The sequence below is a fragment of the Urocitellus parryii genome, chromosome 7 (assembly GCF_045843805.1).
Source record: "Urocitellus parryii isolate mUroPar1 chromosome 7, mUroPar1.hap1, whole genome shotgun sequence".
In the NCBI taxonomy this organism is placed as follows: Eukaryota; Metazoa; Chordata; class Mammalia; order Rodentia; family Sciuridae; genus Urocitellus; species Urocitellus parryii.
This window is the reverse complement of record NC_135537.1, coordinates 122,667,747-122,684,949: the sequence shown is the minus strand read 5'-3', so window position 1 is coordinate 122,684,949 and position 17,203 is coordinate 122,667,747. Positions and strand designations below refer to the sequence as shown.

The following is a 17,203-nucleotide window of genomic DNA, read 5'->3' as shown; positions in this document are numbered from 1 at the left end:
CAGATTGGGTCCATGTTCCACAGAGTCAAAGAATGAACACCATGAATCCCAAGATAAGCAGAAATTTATTAAAGAGGTTATGGTTCAGAAGTGTAAGAAAGTTCCCAACAGAGTATGGGAGGAGCAAGAGTGCCTCCATGGTCTCTTGACATCCCTTCTTTTAAAGGCACCTGAGAAGAAGTTGACTGGCCCCCTGTAACCTGTCCTTGAGATTTTGTCATATGTGCATGCTCAGGCTGAATTGCATAGTTGTCATTTTTGTAAGAATGGAGCCTTTTGTTCCGTTTGGAAAACAGATGTTGTTTGACTTGCTAGAGCACATCAAGTGATGAAACATAACTCAAACGGTGGTCCTGGCGTCCATCCTCTGACTGACTCTTACCATTTTCCTACTCTGCCTCTTTCCTTACCTCACCATCATTTCATTTGATAGGAAGAATCATAGCATGAAATTGGTAGTAATGAGTATATCTCATTTCCAGTGATCACCTCTCTACCCCACTCGATGACATTGGACTTCCCTAAGTCTCGCAAAGTGGTTTCCAGTGGGAATGCAGATGCCAATATCTGCCAGTCCTTCTGTGTTCTTACTGTTTTAGCAATCCTTTGATCACAAGAAGATAATTAGGAGCTTTCACATTACTTGCCAGGGAATTAAAAAAAAAAAAAAAAACTACCCAAACCTACCTAGTTTTCTGTTTCTTTAAGACATTGTAATTTCCTGAGGTTGGTTTAGATAAACATATTTTGTCCAAGTTCAGGGGCTGCTGTTTTCCCTGGCTTCATGAAATTATCAATGGGCAAACCTTTGACCTTCCGGATCCATGCAGCTTTCCTGGATTTTCCTGGATCATCTACTCTTGTGGGTTCGCTGGCCTGATATTCCTTCATCATGGCTTCCCCATACTCTTTTTCCTCTTTTACCGTCAACAGCATGAATTCAGTGTTCATTCGAAGGGGATCCAGGGTTGTGTAGAAGCGAGGCCTTTCTCTCTGGAGAGACAGGGTAGCTGTGCCCAGTCGGGAAGCCAGCAGATGATTTGGCTTAATGACCTGCGTGCTGGTCAGGGGCCCCATACTGGGCACTGCCCCTTCAATTGAACTGGTTATTTGATCTTCACTCTTTAATCTGTCAGAAAACCTAGAGCGGATAATCATGGGCTGGGGTACGGTGGACAGGACTCTGGGACTATGCAAAGATTTCTTCAAGTTGGGCTGCAGTTTCTGGACTTCAAAGGGAGTACTAGTTTGTTTCACATCTATGGGATGATTGTTGATTCTCAAGCGATCAACTGCATGTTGGATTGATTTTCCTTTGAAATTCAGGACCTTCCTTGGATATGAAATTGAAGGTCCCCAGGCACTAAGGACTTGGGTTTGGGGCCTATGGGGATAGGCAAATTCCCCAGAATTATGGGCTCTTTGTAGAGCACTGACAGTCAGGAGGAACCGGTCAGGTGAAATAGGGGTTTTCCAGGACTTTGACTTCAAGCGACTCATCAATTCTCCACGAGTTTCCAGTTTTCCCTGTTCTTGTACCTTTTCCACATCATCTTTTACAAAAGGAAAAATGGGAAACAAAAGCAAAAACAGCATTCCATGAAAAAATTAAGTATTTGTACAAGAAAGTGAAAACCATTCTAATTACTACAACACTGAGGTCTTATTGCCCAACAGGCATGTCATCATTTAGACAATTGTCCCTGATGATATGATGATATCAGAAATGATGACACCAGATATCATGTAACAAAATGAGTTCTTAATGAATATGCCAATGCTTGTATAAAGTGTATATTAGCTTCTGGATGTGCATATTTTGAAGGCAACAAATGTGATTGCACTGTTCCACACCTTTTCAAAATTTTCTTATGGGGAAGTTTCTCTTTTATAATTCCCACAAAACAGATCACATAAATTTATAATAATGTGTCTAATGTTTTTCAACAATGATTGTATTGCCAACTTTGATCTCTACCTTATTAATCAGATTTGATTCCAATTGATTTGAATTTTTCCTAAAATCAGACCTGCCTTCAAAGAATATGTCACTCCTGGTTAATGCAAAACATCACAAAGTGATAAAAACAGGCTCTTAAAGAGAAGTTCCCCAAAATTTCCAAACAATAACAGCAGGTTCAAAAGCCAGTGGCTAGAGCAACAGAATGCTTCCAGTATATCACTTTAGTGTCAAGATCTCCAAATGTCTAAAACCACTAAATTACCAAATATGTCTTCACAGATGAACAAACCTATTGTATCTCCCATGTGGGCTTTTCATTCCCTATAATACCTCACAGAAACACTGGAAATATCCTCATTCTCAATTTTTAAAAAAATAGAAATTAAAAAATAGAAATTATTTGTCTAATCTGGCAGCTACCAAGGAAAAAGCTCTAAACCCCAAACTACACTAGCACATAAAATGTAACCATGTACTATGCATATAGTTACCTTGGTCAAACAGGTTTTATCCTCAAGTACACAGATTAAGATGGAATGAAACTTCAGGATTGTTCCCTGATCTTTACTTTGTTAATTAAGCAATTTTTATTTAAAACATATGAAACTGAATTTTTCTCCTTTTATAAAACAGGGATGATGGTAAGTTCATTGTTCATTAACTCATCTTTTTTCACATAATAATACATGGTGGATCTCTTTCAAAGTCAATACATATATAAATCCTCATCATAAAATTTTGAGTTATCATGTAATATCCATAGTATGGATTTTTAATTATCTACTCATCCATCATCCACTGATGGACATTTGGCTTGTTAATGCTTGTTAAAGAAATGCAAATACCACTTTTACTTATATAAGCAAGTACAAGGTGATAGATAACACCCAGAGTTGGTATGAATGTGGGGGGAAGCTCTCATGCTTAGTGGGACTATAAATTGATACCAAATTTTTAAGGAAAACCATGGCAATATATAGTTTTTTGGGGGTGGGGGTGCCAGGGATTGAACTCAGGGGCACTCAACCACTGAGCCACATCCCCAGTCCTATTTTGTATTTTACTTAGAGACAGGGTCTCACTGAGTTGCTTAGCTCCTCGCTTTTGCTGAGGCTGGCTTTGAACTTGTGATCCTCCTGCCTCAGCCTGCTAAGCTGCTAGAATTACAGGCATTTTCCACCATGCCCAGCTATCTTTATAGTTTTTAAGTGCACTTATCGTTTGGATCAGCAATTTCACTCCTAGGATTTTACCATACAGGTAGACCTGTGCAGGTACATAGACAGGTATATATAAGGATGCCCTCATGAAATTGAGGTGTTTTCATCTTACCTTAAAACTGGTCTCTGCAGGGAATTTGTTTCAAATTCTATTATACTACTAGTCAAAAAAAATTTTAAAGCATCTGAAATTTTTACCAGTGTCCTTCAAAAACAACAAGGGATAGTCTAGTGATGATGTCCAGCAATACTTCTTAAAATCCCCTTCCCAATTTCTGTCTCCCCCATCTCCTTATCTCACATACCCACCACCCACCCAAAAATATCTCTGCCCTCTCGTGAAATTTTCTATAACTATTCCTACATCCTCTTCTGTTCTTACTCAGATTGGTGACACAACAGAGCAATAAGCCAGGAGACTGAATGGCAGGGACTGAACACTCAGCTTAGAAAGTTTCTCACTCTGTGGCCTCAAGTTAGTAACTGGGACAATTAGGAAACCCAGTCACTGTTAGGGGGAAGGCAGCAATTATGTCCATTCTAAATTCTCAGAAATAAAAGTACTGACTTGCTGAAAAACAGAAGAGAGGGAGGATCTTGCCACTAATTCAGGATAAACTATCACCATTAATTTTATCTCCTATTTCACATTTTGCTTCCAAATTCTCTTGCCCATCATCCAGGCCATTTACTTTCCTGTGAACAGGACCAGCTTTCTTCTTGCTATCTTTTTTGGGATGATTTTGGCTTCCTTTGGCTTTGAGGTACCTCTACTAATGTAGCTAAATTAAGATTGAGGGAGAAACTATAATCACTTTATAATTCAGTTAGATCTGAATAATGGGGGTATGGTAATAATAATACAAGCAATAATAATGGGGGCTCATAATTCAAGTGGTTTTCACTTAAAAAATGTCACTGAATTGCTTATTGTCAGACAACTAACTAAGTAGTCACCTGAAGTCTAAGGCTTAAGTCACATCCTGACTTCCCTCCCACATAATTTTCCTGATTATGAAACTATAAGCATTATCTAAAACTCTTACTTCTTCAAGAAATAGACTATTTGTAGTATGACATTTTTAGAAGTGTTTGTTAGTGTTCTCTATAGATCTGGGGATCCAATGTCATGCCACATAGGGCAGATTAAAGGATGGAGTCTTGCTACTCTAACTCACGTGTAATTGTATTATTTAGATGATATAAATCGTGTGAGCCGTGCCTCTCCCACATCAGCTTTATAACTAATACTTTCCACCTGCATACATTATCACTTGGAAGTCTAAAGATAAGACATTCTACATGGAACATTTTTCTGCTTATAGTAACTTCTTGTCTCTATCTTGAGGAAATCATTATGTAATATATGTTTGGATTTGGGGGCTGAAAAATGTTGTTTGCTTGTTGTTTTTTTGTTTTAATGGCAAATAATAAGGCTATTTTTATCTACTGTTCAAAGCTCTAATAAATTCAAAAATCAATGTCATAAAAGTCAAGAAATTCCCTTTGACTGGCTAACATTTTTTTTGTTGGATCAAAGAGAATGGCTCCCACCTTCCTGGAGGATTTGGATTTACATCAAGAAAGTCTTAGCCAAAATATCCCACAAAGAAACCAGTCCTGTCATGCAACTTCCTTGCCTGTGATTAGCTCCTTTACCTGAAGTTAACTTCATTGAACTCAGAAAGATGCGGGATTTGTGAACTTTATTGGGTAGGGACTCCTGGGTCAGTATTTGTTTACTGGATATCGAGTCTCTCAGGCTATGGATCTGAGTGCTAGACTTGGAGAGAACATCCATGAGGCTATTTTCTTCCTTTTCATCTTCTTTATCCTTGTTCTTCCTTTGTTTGCTTCTTTCCAGGGAGTACTGCCACTTTATATTCTCAAACTGGAACATGAGAATATTTCTCTCGGTGTTGACCACCATCCTGGAACCAAAACAAAATTGCCCACAAAAGGAGCATGCAGACCACCAAAATATAGATTGCAGTTACTGTCCCATCCCATCCCTAAGCCAAAGGAGTATAGCATCCCTAAGCCAAAGGCAATGGCCACACAAGCTCACTAGTGGAGGCCATCGGAGTGTTGGGAGCAGTGAAAGGTATCAGACCAATGCAGCAAGAGGGGTTAGCTTTGTAGCATTAATGGGGCACACATGTTCTAATTGCGTCATTTCTCATATTAGAATATCTTTTCAATGATTCTGTTCTTGGAGTGAGTGCCCAGGACCTAGGGTGCCTAAGGCAAAAGCTTAGATACTCTAAACACAGATATCTTTAAATTCACTCCTTTATTTTGCAAGACCCAAAGCTTTCAGACACACTGTTTCTATTGCAATGGAAGTGAAAACTCTGTACATCTGGCGATGTCTCCTCTGCTCTGCTGAAGTTCCACACACAGAGGCCACACTCCCTCACTGTATCCCTCCAGGGTCTCTGGACACACTCCACATATAGACAGAACATCTGTAGTTTATAAGGCAGGATGATACCTCCATTCTCTAATCCCCACTTACATGCCCCAGTAGACAAAGAGGCTCTGAAGTTGCCCTTTCTGCCCCTAGCACTGCCTCCTTATCACCCGCTGGTTTCTGTCATCTTATCATTTACACAAAGCAAACTTCTGTAACTATAAGTAAGAAATAGAAATATTATGTACAGATTCCTTTTCACTCCAAAGGCTACAACTTTAAGACCTAAACTGTTAGTGTAAACTCTCTAGAAAAGTGACCTGTTTGTACTAGAAACACTGAAACGGAATCAAATTCCACTAGGAAATATCTTGCAGGCTTGTTTTTATTCAAACCAAAAGAAAATCATCTTCTTTGGATGCTGTGAATGAGAAAAGTTTAGGACTAGGACTGATTTTTTTTTTTTTGGAGTGAATGCTGGAGATTGAACCCAGGGCCTCACAGGTGCTAAGCACATGCTTTACCACTGAGCTACATTCCCATCCTTTACAGAAGTATTATTTCATAACTGAAAAATGTTAATTTATTGAGCCTTATTTCCAGCCCTGACTTTTCCTTAAGAGAGTTAATAGTTTTAATGAACTTTCATTCAAAGGACAGCAGTATAATTCAAAGAGATTAAATGATGTCTCAATTGAGCTCAGGGTGGAACTGGCAATTAATTGTGCTTATTTTCACATACTACCTCTCTGAAATTATACAATAAGCATAGTACTGCATACAATGAATTCACCATGGTACTGGTTTCTGTCAACTCACTAGCTAAGCTCTTCCTATTTGGCTCTCCAGCTACTGTCACTCCCACCCCGACCCTCCTACAACTCTTTCCATCAGAACTGAGTATCAGTGACAGCTGTTGGAGCTCTGGGTGGGCAAATACATAATCAAAGGGAAACCAGAACCATGCTCCTGATAGAAGAGCTATATTGTACCTATTACATGATTTTTTTTCCAAACACCAAGAATGAATGAAGAGTCAAAATGAACTCTTATTGTTTCCTGAGTGCTAGGTTTTTTGCAAAGCCCAATTAGTCCCCCCACAAGACTTATTACTCCATGGCAGCCAAAACTGGAGAAAGGCACTGCCCCCTCTCTCCTTCTGGTAGGAAATCCAGAGCTAGTGTCCCGGAGGAGAACAAAAAACATCAACCAACACAATTACCCCCAGTTCCAACCTCCACACCTACCACCCACCTGTTGCCCTGAAAAAAGAAGGACAGCACAGGATCACCTCTGGCATTGGTTTTTATCACCTTCAGACAGTTTCCATTGAGAAAATTGTAAATGCGGATCTTGCCGTCTGCGCAAGCGCTGATGACCCGGAGATAGTGAAGGGACACATGGAGCACCTCCCTGGAAGGGAAGAGAACCACAGGCAGTACCCACTTTCTGGTAAACTTCTTGAGTTTAGTTGTAGTTTGGCATGTTTTGTATGTGGTTGGGAAGTGGTGGCCACTAACTGTCCTCAAAGTGATGTTTGCCATCACTTTAATAATTCTGGATGTAAACCATGAACCCTCTGACAATCCTCTTCCTATCCTAAAGTTACCTCACAGTTACTTTTTCTACAGTGTTTCACAGGGCCACAAGTGGCAAAACAAAAGGATTAATGTCAGGGTTTTGGAGGGGTGGGGGTTGATGGACAGGAGTATAACAGATGATCGTATTTTTTCTTGTAATTTCATTCCTACCTAGCTATTTACTTATATAAAAGTCATGCTGAGAATTAATTATTTAAGTTTTGATTCCCCCCCCCTTTTTTTTTTGAAGTACTGAAGATTGAGCCCAGAGGTGCTCTATGACTGAGCCAAATGCCCAGCCTTTTTTATTTTGAGACAGGGTCTCACTGAGTTGCTGAGGGTCTCTCTAAGTTACTAAGGCTGGCCTTGAACTTGTGATACTCCTGCCTCAGCCTTCTCAGTCTCTGGAATGACAGGTGTGCACCACCACACCTGATTCCTTTTAAATAGTATTATTGTATAAAAAAGAAAAAATTCAGGAGGAAAAGGATTGTCTTCATATAAAACAAAAACCTAAATAGAACAATCTGGTTTTGGTCTTAAATTAGCATCTTTTCTTCTTTCAGTGAATGAAATCCTTAACATCTTTAAGGAAATTATACCAAGGGAGGAGGTTTATGAATGTCCTTTCATGATGACCAGTAGGAAAAGAGGGAATATCTAGATATATGCCTCTCATCCTTACAAAAATTGGGTACAAGTTAGACCCCTGATATATTGTGTATCCAATTCTGACAAGTGTAATTAATCCCATTCCTGTTAATGGCACTGAAAAGTTGGATTTGATGTCCCCAATTTGTTACATCCTTCATGCAAGGCAAGGCCATTACTCCCTGCCACCTCTACCCATCCAAGTCTTCTATGTTTTGCAAATTGTTTGAATGTGTTTCCCAGTGGCTCATGTGCTGGAAACTTGATCCCAGGGTAGCAACATTGAGAGGAGGTAGACTCTTTTAAGAGGTAGGGCCTAGCAGAAGGTGGATAGGTCATGTTGAGTGTGCCTTTGGAAGGGATTAATGTAGGTCTCACAGGACCCTGATTAGTTCCTGCAACAGAGGTTTTTATAAGCAAGTCTATTCTATTCACTGGGCCACTTCTGCATGTGAATGCTTCCCATTCTATTTCTCTGCCATGTTGTGATGAAGGCAAGCAGTCCCATGCCAGAGGGTGAATATATGCGGCTACCTGATCATGGACTTCCAGTCTACAAAACTGTGAGCTAAATAAAACATTTTTCTTTTTACAGAATACCAGGCTCCAGAGATTTCCTTATAGTTTCAGGAAGTAAACTAGGAAACAGCCCATCCATGTCCTAAAGCTTGTGTGCTGCCTTCTCCAAAAAAAGAAAACCACCTCTTACTTCCATCTCCTCCCCACCATGCATGCACACAAACTTCAGGTATATTGCCAGATCCTCTTGTGCATGACTCATGTAGTATTATTCCATCATTGCATTCCCAGCCGCTAGCACACATTACATACATCTATAGTAGATGCTTAATATGTATTTGGTGAAAAGATGACTGTCTGCTTGTGTTTTCAGTGCATGGTCTTTACTACAGAGCATTAGAAGAACCATATCTACCCCATACCATTAGCCTTAGTCTTGGTCAGCTCCTAGGGCCAAATAACAAATTTTCAAGTCCCTAACCACTATCAAAACAGAAACAGCAAGACTTCAAAAGGCAGAAGCATCCTCAGAATATTCAGAAGACAGCAAGGAGGCTAATGTGGCTTGACCCCTTCATTGTATGGCAGATAGGTAAGTGGGTAGATAGATTCATAGATAGATAGATAGATAGAATGAACTAAACTATAAGTATTTAAAAGTCCAACAAAGTTCTCATTGTTTTGAAGATGGAAATAAAATAACTTTCTTAATACCTTGAGAACATCCTAGTCTGCCTATGAGGCAGTCTGGCACCGGGAGACGCCCTGTGATAGAAGGGTTTGCTGCTTTTTGTATCTCTTTTGATTTTGCTGAGTTGGACCTGCACTTCTCTTAAGCTCCTGTAACATTTGGCAGTTCAGCCTGTACAATTGTAGCCTAGTGATTAAAAAACACAGGGAGCAGGGGTGAGGAGAAGGAAGGGGAAGGAAGGGTCCTGGGGTCTGACTTAGAACAAGATATATTCCATAGTTGTATAATTACGTCAAAATGGGTTCTACTGTCATGTATAACAGGAAAGAACAACAACAACAACAAAAAGAAGAAGAAGAAGAAAAGAAAGAACAGGCTTCAGGCCAGATGCAGTGGCATATGCTTGTAATTCCAGTGACTCCAGAGGCTGAGAGCTGAGGCAGGAGGATCATGAGTTCAAAGCCAGCCTCAGCAATTTGGCAAGGCCATAAGCAACTCAGCAAGAGCCTATAGATAGAGAGATAGACAGACAGACAGATAGATAGGGCTGGGGATGTGGCTCAGTGGTTAAGCACCCTCAAGTTCAACCCCCAGTAGTAGTAGTAGTAGTAGTAATAATAATAATAATAATAATAATAATAAGAAGAAGAAGAAGAAGAAGAAGAAGAAGAAGAAGAAGAAGGCTTTGGGATCAGAAAACCTGGGATCAAAAATCAGACTATGCCATTTACTTGGTGTATAATCTAGAGAAAGCAACCTAACCACCCTGTTGTCAAGTTTTCTCTTTTAAGAAAAGGAACTAACAATTTCCACCTCAAAAGATTGCTGTCAGTATTAAATTAATTAAAGTATTTTTAAAAACTTAGCCCAGTCATAATACCAGTTATTTTGGTCTTAGAATAGCCCAATCTCCTTTCAGGTTTTATTTCTGCCCTAGAAACAAATTATTTGTCTTTCTTTGCTCTCCGTTTATCAAAGACATTGCCAAGAGCAATGTCAGTGAAAATGGTGGAGCAAGAAACCATGGAATTTCACCCTTCCATAACAGCAATGAAACCTGTCAAAATCAACTTTTTCATAATTCTGGAAAATAACCAAATGTTTACAGGAACCCAAAGAGCAAGAAAATTAGTCTTGGTGTCAGTGAGAACAGTATGCTCATTAAATGTCATTCCTCACTTCACAGTCCAATGGTAGCTATGAAAAGAATAGCCTGCATTTCTGATACTGGAGATGGGGTGGGGAGCATGGAACATTCCTTCACAATGAATTGTTTGACCTGTCTGATGATTTCTTGGAAGACTGGCTCAAAAGGCTTGTCCTTATTTTGCCTGACTAAAAATTCACCCACTTTTAAAGCTCCTACCCGGAAAACATTTATTGAAAATATTTACAGGAAAAAAAAAGAAAATATTTACAGGAAATTGTTTTAGTCCCTGCTACTTGAGGCAATAAATATTTACTGAATATTTGAAGCAAACAACACACTAACCAAACTAGCTTTGGAGAAAATGCTCAAATGAAGTGTTCAAAATGTTTTGAATATTTTAGACATAGTCCCAAGAATCTAGATGATCACACACATGTCCAAAGCAATATACATGCTTAGGAAAGACCTAGGAAAGTCATAAGCTTTCACCTCTCATAAGCTTTCTGTTCTGTGCAGGCAGGAACTGAGGGCTAAGACAGGTCAAAAAAGAAATCAGAAAGGAAATAAGTAAATATTTTGAAATGACTGATAGTAAAAACAACATACCAGAATTATAGAATACAGCTAAAGTAGTGTGCTTAGATGAAAATTCATAGCAGTAGAGGCCTATATGTCTCTAATTAATTATCTAATCTTTCACCTTAAGAAACTAGGAAAAGATAAGTCTAAACCCAAATAAGCAGGAGGCAAGAAAGAATAAAGATACTGTCAGAAACTAATGAGATGGAGAATTGAAGAAAAACACAGAATTAATGAAACCAAAAATTGGTTCTTTGAAAAAATTTTAAAAGTCTTTAGCCAGACAGTTGTCACATCTTTACTTAAACTAACCAAGAAAATGAGAACAATGGCTCAAGATAGTGATATGAGGAAGTAAATATCACAGGGACCATTTCTACTAACTGAAGGAAATGTTCTATAGTTAAATAGTGATAGTGCTTGTACAACATTATGAGTATATTAAAAACTACTTTGTTGGGGCTGGGATTGTGTTCAGCAGTAGAGTGCTCGCCTAGCATGTGCAAGGCCCTGGGTTCAATCCTCAGCACCACATTAAAACAATAAATAAAATAAAGATATTTAAAAAAACTATTTTGTTGTACACAAAAATAGGGAATTTTATGTTTTGTAAATCATATCCTAATTAAAAATTACCCCAAAACTCTAATTACAATATGAGCTATGGAAAAGACATTGAAGAATAAAGTTTTATTTTTTTTACAGAAAGACCCCATAGTGTACAGAAGTTTTCCCAAAGTTCATCATTTCCATCAGCCCTATTTTACATCCTCAAATCCACTCTCATATCCATTCTCTCTCACTCTATATGCAAAATTGTAATTTTAGTTGAAAAAAAATGTTGAATCAAGAAAGGAGACCCTTGTTTCCAGCTCTTCTACCAAAGGACAGATAGTAACTATATGTCTGTTTTCTCACCTACATCATATTCAAAAGATGGGTATTAGCCCAATCATTAGAACTCCCCAGAAAAGCAACCTGTCAAATCAGTGTGTTATCTACCAATCAGTTAGGTATATTTATTAAGCACTTATATCTACTCAGTACTAAAATAGAGGGATGGGGAAAGGAGAACTACAAACAAAGCATTGGCCTTGTCCTTCAGGTGTCAGTGATTCTTCTGTGACCATGCCAGGTATCAGGAACCAGTTTGAGTGGTATATTAGTGTTGACTTTCACTGGGAGTGTCAGTCATATGACATAGTCTCATAGCAGAGAGAGAATGAGAGGTTCATGGATTGTAAGACTGCCACCGAACTACCATGTTTACTGGGAACAAATTATTTTCCAATAACTAATTAGATCCTACTGAATCCTGCTTAGAAGGTTTTTAGGACAAATAGTTAAAATTTTTAGGTGACATCATAAAGTTTGTCCCCCTCCTTGAGATCAACCTTGATAATCCCTATGATGTATTAAATGGCTTCCTGATAGTTTCAAAGGGGTTGGACAAATCACCAAACACACATACTTCCTGGTACCCACCCATTAATAATGCAATACTACCACAGTTGGAGAACATACACGTATATATTTGTATCTCCCTATACCTCCCAAAAGACTAGTGTGCCTGATTTAGAAGTTTCTATGTGGGTATAAAGAAATCTAGAGCCATAACTTAGTAAATAAGCATCTATCTTCTGACAAACTCCCTGCAAAATCCACTTTTTTCATCAAGTAAGATAGCATTTTGTTTCCTAGAACTTCTTACATGAAGTTCTAGTCTAAGACAGAAGCATCGGTATAAGAATGGCAGCCTACAAAACCAGTTTGACTAAGGCAGAATCATTAATTGACCACATTTTGCTTTTCAAATAATCCCATTTGTGACCCTGGAGTACTGCCTAATTGGCTTCAAATTCATTTGTTGTCCTAGAATAATATCTAGCCCACAGACTTATGAATATAAGCTTTTTAAAAAGTCCTTCATTATGTTTAAACCTTTGGCACATGGATTATTTTAATCTTTTGTGAGTACAGGCTTCCTGGGATAAAGACAAATTTCAAGAATTTTAAGTTTAGAATTAGCATTACTTGGGATGGCCCTGCTGGTATTCCTATGTCTGATATGAACTAACAGATATGAATTTATCACATGTGTCAATAGTATAAAATTTCAATACCTTCTCAAAATCCACATCTAGTGTTATTATTTCCCAAGAGAAGGAAGTGAGAGTGGAAGGTGGAATGGCCAGAAGAGAGGGTGGTGGGGGAAAAGGGTAACCGGTGAAAGAGTAAGGAAGTGGCAACGTATGAGAAGCAGAAAGGACAGGAGTTCATCAGAGAGGAGAAAATGATCTGCCCAAGACCACAGTCTAGGCTATGAAAGGAAAAGAACTGAATGCCACATTTGCCAGTCCCCACTTCCCTGGCACCTACTTTGGATGCTTGAAGGCCATCAGACATCGCTCATACTTTCCCACCATGCTCCAGCCCAAGACCAGGCCATCGGTGCTTCCTGAGAGGAGATGCCAGTGGTCAAAGAACAGGCATTTTACAGGTCCCTCATGCCCAGTGAGAGTCTGCAAGAAAATATGCCATTGATTTTAATCCCTGAAGAGATCCTCCTTCAATTCCAATGGTGACTCCTCCAAGGGCCAAAGTTGGAGGATTCTTTAGATGAATCCAAAGTCACACTGCACACATCAATGACTGCCATTCACTTGGAATGTCCTTGATCTGCTTTTCCTTAGGATCTGAGAAAGGCTGAGAGGTTCATGCTTCCCTCTCTGCAGAGCTCTCTCCCCAACCGAGGAAGAATATAATCGAGTAAGGGCCTTATTTCTGATGTGTCTGTGGCTGAAGCATGCACCATCTTTCTGGAGTGCCAAGAGGGCCAGAAATTCATCAGTAGGGTGAAGGGTAAAGTGTTCCATTACCAGCAACTTGTCAGAACCCAGAAGGCATAAGGGGCATCCCTGTTCTGCATCTGAGGTTCAGCTGCATTGACAAGAATGATGGAGAAAAACCCTCAAGCCAAGCTAGCCATTTGTCACTATGATCCTGTGTTCCTGGCACAAATTATCTCTCACTACCACTCACTGAGGCAAAGGGGTCCAAGTTCAGCAAGAACATGTTTTATGAACCTTTGCTGTGGTTTGGGTGTGTCCCATAGAATTCATGTGTTGGAAATTATCCCCAAAGTCATCGGTTAATGGTATTTGGAGGCGAGGTCTGGGAAGTGACTGAATCATAAGGTTCTGCCCTCGTGAATGAATTAATCCATTCATAGATTAGGGGATTGATGGGTTATCTCAGTAGTGGCTTTGTTATAAAAGACTGACACACTTGCCCTCTATCTTATCATGTGACACCCTTCACCATGACATGACCCTGCAGGAAGGCTCTCACCAAATGCCAGCATCATGCTTGTGGACTTCTCAGCCTCCAGAACAGTGAGCCAGGTGAACCTTATTCTTGATAAATAAGCCAGTCTTGGGTGTTTTGTTATAGCAACAGAAAATGGACTAAGTCAATCCCTATCAAGGCAGCCAATGTTTTCTTCTCATTAGAGAGTAAAGAGGAAGAAAATTATTTGTCCATCCCCAATGTTTTCTCCTTACTAAAAGAATAAAGAGGCGGGGGCAGGGGGCTTTGTTTGTTTATACCTTTATCACATGCTAGACATTAAGTGCAATATTCCGGAAAAGAATAAGGTACTTTGTTCCTGAGGCCTGTATAGTGTGTTGAGTCAGAATCCAGCCTTCTCCCACCAACCCTGTGAGTAATTATGTAGGTGGTGAAGCTACTGACCCTGCACCAACTCAAATGCCTCCCCATTAGGGTCCTTTCCCTTCAGTGCCTCAGCACGGTGGTAAGTCCATTGCTCAAGGATGGTCTGGGGGTCTACAAGAGGGAGACACCATCCATCTTCTCTAACCAGTCAGCAACAGTGCCTCTAACCCCACCTCAGCAGACTGCCTTGCTCACCTTTACCAGCTGGGCCAAGGCAAGGTGCCACACTTTGACAATCCCTCGCTCACAGCTGCTCACGATGTAGGTGTCATTGATCCTGGTAGCCAAAATGGGGTCTTTGTGTTTATATGTCTTCAGGCACTTCCCTGTGTCTACATCCCATTCTGAAGAGGAGATGGGGAAAGGGAAAACAAAGGAGAGTGGGGTAAGGGAGAGTTATAGTAGAGTTGCTCCCCATCATAAAAGCAAAGATCAGATGGGCTCATTGAATCAGACCCAGAGGAATTTCACCTGGCCTGGCATCCTGCTGATTTGCCAGAAACTCCACACACCTGCACACACACCTACCTGAGCTAGCTCTCTTCCCTTTGAAGAGCTAGTAAAGCAGGAGACCTTGGCTCTAACCCTGGAACTTTGACTTGGGGTCCAAGTGCTAGATAGCTCATCTCCAATAAATCTTCAAGCTTGCTATTGAGGAGGTTTCATGAAAATACAGCATATTTTTAGTGTTGTTATTCTTCCCAAATGTTGTCTTCCTGACCCACTCCTGATATTGCCAAAAAATAAGTAACTTGTCTACCCTCACTTTTCTGAATAATTCTGTATCTGACTTTTGAATTTTATGAAAGAATTTCCATGACTAGGGGTGTGTTTGATGCTGCTTCTACATAGTCTGTGTTACAGCAACTGCCCTAGTATAGTAGGTAGGTACTGTGAGAGGGGTTGGGTGTGTACGTGTGTCCATCAGCTTTTTGTCATTGATCAAAATATCTGACAAGAACAACTTCACCAGGAAAAGTTTATTTTGAGCTGACGGTTTTAGAGGTTCAGTCTATGGTTGGCCAACTCCATTGCTGTAGGTCCTAGTGATGCAGAATATCATGGTGGAAGAAATTGGAGGAAGAAAACTGCTCAGCTCATGTCAACCAGAATGCAGAGAAAGGGCAAGGAGGGCACACCCCCAGTGATTTACTTCTTTCAACCACACCCTATCTGCCTACAGTTACCACCATGCATTCCATTCCACTTAATGGATTAATCCCCTGATTAGGTCATAGCTCACATAATCTAATCATTTCACCTCTGAACATTGCTTCATTGTCTCTCAAGCTTTTGGAGGATAACTCATAACATAACAAATCATAACAAAAAAAATTGGAGAACAGGGCTAAAAGGAAGAGGGTAAGACAAATTTAGGGATGAAAACTTTAAAAACTGCTTCATCACTCCGACCCCCACCGGTAACAAAACATGTAGCCTAAGACAACAAAATAATAAGCACAATCAAGACTTGATAAGCACTACAATGAGAAAGGAACCATTCAAAATGCCTGGCTTGTATACCTCATCAACCCAAGACAGGTCCTATTATTATTCCCAGCTATTTAGATAAGGAAACTGAGGCATAGAGTTCAATAACCAGCTCAGGTTCACACAGGTGGAAAACAGCCCAGCTGGGATTTGAATCCAAGTATTCGGTGACCTCTGGTTCTATTAACCATTTATGTGAAGTGAACCTTAACTATTGCTTTTCCTCATTTTGTTTATGTCTATCTTGGCCTATTGTAAAATTACCAATGGGGAAAATGAAATAATAAAGATTTATTGGTGGGCTGGGGATGTGGCTCAAGCGGTAGCGCGCTCGCCTGGCATGTGTGCCGCCCGGGTTCCATCCTCAGCACCACATACCAACAAAGATGTTGTGTCCGCCGAGAACTAAAAAATAAATATTAAAAAATTCTCTCTCTCTCTCCTCTCTCACTCTCTCTTTAAAAAAAAAAGATTTATTGGTAACATGCTGTTGGTTTAACAAACTTTAAAAGTTAGGGAGGTACTTTCTAGTTCTCCTAGTTCATTCTGCTTTGGTAGCCCAGGCAGGTGGGAAGAACCCAGGGGAAGCAGGCAGGTTGGTGACCAGGGGCAGGATCAGGGTGAAGAGAAAGATTTTGATATTTTGTTCATTGTGAATTTTGTGCATTAATTTTGCCTTTTAAAATACTACATTGAAATATGTATGTTGATTACTGAGTTGTCTTGGTGTCCCCTCCAATTGGAGCCTAACTTCCTCCCCCCAGTCCTGACCTCACTGGTGGCCTCCAAAACTCTCCCAGATTGCATGGAGGTCATGGTTACCCTTCCATCTTCAAACCGTCACCTGGAGAGTTTTCACTCTTACTGTTGCACCCCTCAGAGCAACAGTGGCAATGACACTCAGTCAGATAGAGGAGGGTAAAGAGGTTTTCTCATCAAGACTGAGAGTTGGCAAACGGAACCCCACTGCACTGTTCCTTTCCCACATGCTTTTCCTTCTACCTGCCCCTAATATGCTGTGGTTTTCCAAGTCCCTGACTTTTCTTCTCTTTTCAATCTTAACTCCTGTTTCTCTGGGGAAATCACACACACACTTAGTGCTTCTACTTTTCAGTATAATAGTCAGTTCAACATATCCATGGCTCCCACATCCTCAGATTCAACCCACTACAGATCTAAAATAGTCAGAAAATTGTGATCATATTATATGA

General features: G+C 40.0%; 1 protein-coding gene across 3 annotated transcripts in view; it reads right to left on the bottom strand.

The window, feature by feature from the left end:
* Window positions 1–732: 732 nt before the first annotated feature.
* Fbxw10b (F-box and WD repeat domain containing 10B) overlaps window positions 733–17,203 on the bottom strand; it is a 37,160-nt gene continuing 20,689 nt past the window's right edge. For 2 of the 3 annotated variants that reach the window (XM_077800944.1, XM_026409418.2), the window contains 5 exons: window positions 14,697–14,845; window positions 13,146–13,288; window positions 6,851–7,009; window positions 4,843–5,114; window positions 733–1,553 (listed from right to left, as the gene is read on the bottom strand). In XM_077800944.1, the coding sequence (XP_077657070.1) occupies window positions 733–1,553; window positions 4,843–5,114; window positions 6,851–7,009; window positions 13,146–13,288; window positions 14,697–14,845 (1,544 nt within the window). Of the gene's footprint in view, window positions 1,554–4,842; window positions 5,115–6,341; window positions 6,344–6,837; window positions 7,010–13,145; window positions 13,289–14,696; window positions 14,846–17,203 lie in introns of all 3 variants that reach the window. The other variant, XM_026409419.2, reaches the window with a different exon arrangement.